This window comes from Atta cephalotes (assembly GCF_000143395.1).
Source record: "Atta cephalotes unplaced genomic scaffold scaffold00068, whole genome shotgun sequence".
In the NCBI taxonomy this organism is placed as follows: domain Eukaryota; kingdom Metazoa; phylum Arthropoda; class Insecta; order Hymenoptera; family Formicidae; genus Atta; species Atta cephalotes.
In genome coordinates this window covers 405,114-410,449 of record NW_012130132.1, presented here as the reverse complement: position 1 = coordinate 410,449, position 5,336 = coordinate 405,114, and the positions used below count along the sequence as shown (strand labels likewise).

General features: G+C 32.7%; 1 protein-coding gene across 1 annotated transcript; it reads right to left on the bottom strand.

Moving 5' to 3' along the window:
* Positions 1-62: 62 nt before the first annotated feature.
* Positions 63-4,779, bottom strand: LOC105623942 (aprataxin and PNK-like factor). Its single transcript, XM_012205312.1, has 6 exons — positions 4,678-4,779; positions 2,266-2,340; positions 1,416-1,589; positions 1,125-1,330; positions 726-1,037; positions 63-387 (listed from the first exon to the last, which is right to left on the bottom strand). Exons 1-6 carry the CDS (start codon positions 4,777-4,779, stop codon positions 63-65), a joined length of 1,194 nt encoding a protein of 397 aa, XP_012060702.1.
* Between the last annotated feature and the right edge of the window lie 557 nt (positions 4,780-5,336).

Genomic DNA, 5,336 nt, shown 5'->3' with positions numbered 1-5,336 from the left:
ACATCAATAATTTGGACACTCTTGAAAATATAGGATCCAATTTTATGGAAGATCAACGATTGTCAGCCGGTTGTACCGTCTTCTAATTCACTCCTATCATCCCAATCATCCGAACTCTCTGTATACACGGATGGCTCGTAATCGGACTCGTCAACAGACTCCTCTGCGGACGACGCTTCTGTTTCAGACGTATCGACAACGACCAAGTGCATAGGGGTAGCGGCTCTTCGACGACGACGCGGTGCGAATGTGTGTTTAAACTGCGCCTTGTGCTGCGGATTCTTACGATAGCACTTCACGCCGTACGGACACTCCTCCCGATTGTCAACTTCATCGTAATCCAAATCATCTGGATGACTATAATTATTCTTGTGATTGGGATTCTTCCTGCAAATTTAAAAATATTTTAAGTTTTTTAAACCTACATCATACTTTGACAGAATTATTTTAGGTCTGTTCTTTTTCAAAGAATGTTCTGAATTGTATATACTGGTGCAGTTGGAGTGAAACAAATATAAATTGTTTTCCTTTTTTGTGACAACCGATGCAAATGTCGTTCTATCTTTTGTTGAATGTCAAGAAGACTGGAATGATGTTCGTGACTGTGTCTTCTAAAAGGAAAGCAGTCGTGGTTCGTTTCACTTCAATTTATTGTACAGAACATTCTTCGAGAGAGACTAGATCTATTGATAAGAAACTGAATCATATTGTACTGTACCACTTACCGATAACATTGAGCACCGTATCTACATTTTTCTCTGGATACTCTATTAAAATTGGACGTACTCGCTTGATCTTGAGGCATAGCAACGGACTGAGAATTATTCGATGGAACTTCTTCGATCTGATCACTGACGTGTATGTCCCATTTGACCTTTTTGCATGATTCACCATTTGTCGCGGCTTTATTTGTTAAATTAATATTCCTTATTTTCCGCTTCCTGTTATTCTCCTGGTCAACAGGAGATTCAATTACATCCTGAGAGTCTATTGACATCTTGGAACTTGTCGCAGTCATATCATTTCCCTCTGGCACACTGAAAGAAGCATGAAGAAAGACACGGGATGAACAATTGTACTTTTATCGTCAGATATTTCTGCTCAAGTAATAATTGGAGCAAAACCTTGTAGAATCGATCTGCAAAACTGGAGCAGCTTCGTCTCTATGTTCTCCATTTCCATTAACCGGACAATCCTTATCCTCATTTGATAGATCCTTATCTTGGAGAACATCATTCAAAGTTTTGCCAGGAGATACAGCAGCTTCCATGCTTGACAATAAGCAGGCCTTTTTACTGTCCACTTCATTATTTAAATCTACCTCATCGATCTGAAATGAAAAAACTGTAATAAGAAAATTCTTCGCGCAAAATTGTCTTCAGATCAATCAATCAAGAAAGCAAGAACTGTTGTACCTTTCTCTTCAACATCTGATCACCTTCCTGCATCGTATCTGTCGAGATGATCTTGAACCAACATTTATCAGGCAGCAGAGAACAAACGTCACCTGGCTTTATCGGCACGCTGTTTCCCAATTTAAGAGATCGCCATCGTGCACATCCAGCAGGTTTCATGTAACATGGTGCCACCTAATACTGGAAAATGATTTCTATAGAAAACTGATGTTGTCAACTACAACACATTAAAAAATAAATAACCCAATAAAACAGTAAAGCCTTTCACAATGAGACTATCTAAAGATTAAAGATTATCAAGCAATTCCTAACCCAATAAATAGTTACAATATCAACTAAAAGTGATATAACATTAATGTTATAATTTTTCAACAATATAAATATGATACATGTTTCACACAACAGTTACATTGTTGAGTATGAAATTATAACATTGATGTTATGTTACTTTTAGATGATATTTAATGGACAATTAATTTCTTTAATTTCTAACTAACCATATGTTGTAAAAACAAGCCTATCTAATATCAATGTTTTAATTTCACAACAATATAACAATATAAATGTAATGCAACATATGTGGTGTATAAATAGTAATAAAGTTAAAATAGTTATACTTTAGTATTAAAGTATAACATTGTTATTTATTAATTGGTGTTTACTGGGAAGCTATTATTAAAAATAAATATAAGCTTAAACATTACATAATTTCCTTCTACAAAAAGCTATTATTAATTTCCTATCATTATGTGTTGTTAACTGAATTACCACAGAAATTACTGGAGTTTAGTGTTATCAGAATACTAATATATGCCAAATGATAAGGAATACCCGAAACAGGAAACTTTACCGGCGTAATCGTCATTTCATCGTTGGGCGACAAATTGATGGTCACGGCGTGTTTGAGCACCTGGCCGTCGTTGCACTGCGATAATGGTGAAGATCGTTAAGTTTCGCCGGCAAGAAAAAAATCAATCCTTTAATTAATTAACACGTCATCGATGAAGCAATCATCAATGAAAGAATCATCAACACGCCGTCATTCATGTTTTTAGTGACTTAGAATTATTTCGAATCATGTTTTCACGTTTCGACTTGTAGCGATTTTATTTACGTTATCCGTATAACATAATTTAATTGATAAGAACGTTCGGAAGAACGCAAGTGTACATTCATATGCTGCAAAACAAACTGCAGATCACTGCAGCTGATCTCAACGTGTAAATTCAAAATGCTTCGAAATTCATTGCGCCGCCCGACAGTCGATTGTCGAACGAATCGTCGATGAAATGCAGCATCACGAAAAATCGTAGGTAAATTTTTGGAGATAATTGAAGAATGCCGACATTATCAACCACAATAATAATTATTCTCGAAAATTACATCGATTATGTCTCTTCTTGATATATACATATATACATATATATATTTAATAATAATTTTATAGTCATCCCTGCGTGCTTTACAAGTTTGAAGCGCAATGATGTTAGTATTCTAAACAATAGGAAAATTCTTACGTCACTGCAGTTCTACATTATCATCTGTGCCTAAAATATCGCTTCGACAACTCATTCTTAGTCGCGCGCGATATCTCGGTTCTAAACGCGCGACGAATTTTTCAATACGATCTGATAAGCATTTTACAGTAGTGACGCAGTCAAATGCGCGTTATCGGCTATTATCGGTGCACGTGATACTGGTTCGTACAGACGGAGCCATAAACAGTCATAAACGCTTTATTGCGTAAAATTGTGCGCGTGCCGGAGGTATTACGTATTCGAAGCGCGTGCTTCCTATTTAAAGTCGAAATATTTCACGTATAATTAATTAATTCTATATTAAACATATTATTAAATTCTGATGTTATTATTGTTATATTATCATTATTATACATATGATTATATAATTATATTTTACCCTGGCGAAAGTAAAAATCAGTATAGTAAGTCTAATATAAAAGAAGTGTAAACGCTTTTTTTGTGTTATCTTAATTTTTGAATAAAGCTTCTGTGTTTTAGAAGCTTCTCCTAGAATTTAGAAGCTTAATTCATTTACGCTTCTGTTAATCTCTTCTTACATTTTTTCTTTATAAAAATTTAATATTAATGTAACCAATTACCTACAATTACAATAACTTATTTTGAATATTGAAAATACTGTGAACAGTATTTTCTTATTTAGAGTATTAAAAATACTGTTCACAGTATTTTTAATACTCTAAATAAGTGAACAAAACTTTTAATAGTTCAAAAACGCAGAAAAAATATTAAATTATATTATGCTCATTATTAATAATAATAATGTATATAATGTTGTGATCTTAAATAAAAGTAAATAAATATCAATAATTGTGATCAAATATTGTAATTTTGCTTCGAAAATTTTAATCTTGATTTGATTGAATTTATATTGATGTATAATTTTATTTTTTTTTTTTAGTCTCAATTCAAGACTAAAAATCCTGCATCACTATAAATTAATCAAATCAAGATTAAAAGATTTGAAGTAAGATTGCAATATTGTTGATACATAAGCATAATACTCGATTTAAGATTAATTTTTTACTTTTAATACTGAAAACAATTAATTAATTGGCTAGTATTAAATTTCTGTAGGAGAGGGGAGATATTAACAGAAGCGTAAACAAACTTCTTAGAAAAATTGATAATAAAATGTAAGAGTAGTGTTTACTACTCAATGTTTTTGTTCACTGAACTTTTTAATATTTAAAATAGATAATTATAATTAGTGATTAATCAGTACTAATAATAAATTTCTATAAAGATTGGCTTAAGCTCCCATTTTTATTTTCGCCAGAGCGATATGTAGCAACTTAGCGTGATGAGATGTATTTATGTCTCCGTGTGTACATTTTCCGCTAACGTCGATGCGATAAACTTCGAATCTCCCAAGCGTAGCCATGAATCATCCGACAAAATGATCACATGGATAATCTTGACGCGTCAGCTTATCCGTTCGCATACGTCAACGCCAATCCGAGATCAGAAATGCGAGAATAATATTTAATGTCTGTTTATCTCAACTTGATATAGATAAACATTAAAAGATCTACCTCTATTAATAGCTAGAATTGAAAGACGAATTCAAAAGGAGGATTAAATAGCTAGAATTTCATAAGAATTTCAGTTATTTCCGATTGCAGAATTTAATTTCATAAAAGGAATTTTCCTTTTGTTCGGGACGATATTTCTTATGACGTCTTGGTAGAATATCTTTACAAAAAATCAGTTATGCAACTCACTCCTGTCGCGGCGCCGCGACCGATGATATTGTTGCCGATCAGCAAATTCGCTCTCTGCACTAAATCATTGTCTACTCGTACTATTTGTAGCTTTTTCGTCATGATGAATTTGTCATTAGATAGGTTAACGTATCGCGGGACATATTTCGAGACTGTCACCAAAAAATTTCTGTCATTTCAACAAAAAAAAATCGCTTAGGAATTCAGGCTAACTTCATACGTAGTTGATTGCGATAATTCTCTCATCTAAAGTCATTCACATTTTTTTTAATACAAAGAACATATTTCGAGAGACTTATATATTCTAATTTTGAATTCTACGAGTTTTTTTCATAGTAAATTTCATAGTAAAGACAACGAAATGTTGTCTGTCTGTTTTCTCTTTTCCACTGCATTAAATCCTTACAGGAATTTAATATTGTAAATATTATATTTCTTAGACCGGTAGTCAGTTTTCAAGATCATCTTAAGTAATGTCTTAAGACGCTAATGCGGCTTTCTAATTGGTTTGTGACACCTCAAGATAGAACTTAAGATAGTTTTGAATATAAGAACTGACTATGAATACTGGCCTTAGTCACTAAGCAATATTTACAATATTAATATTTACAATATTAAATTTCTATAAGGATTTAATGCAGTGTAATTAATCACTAATC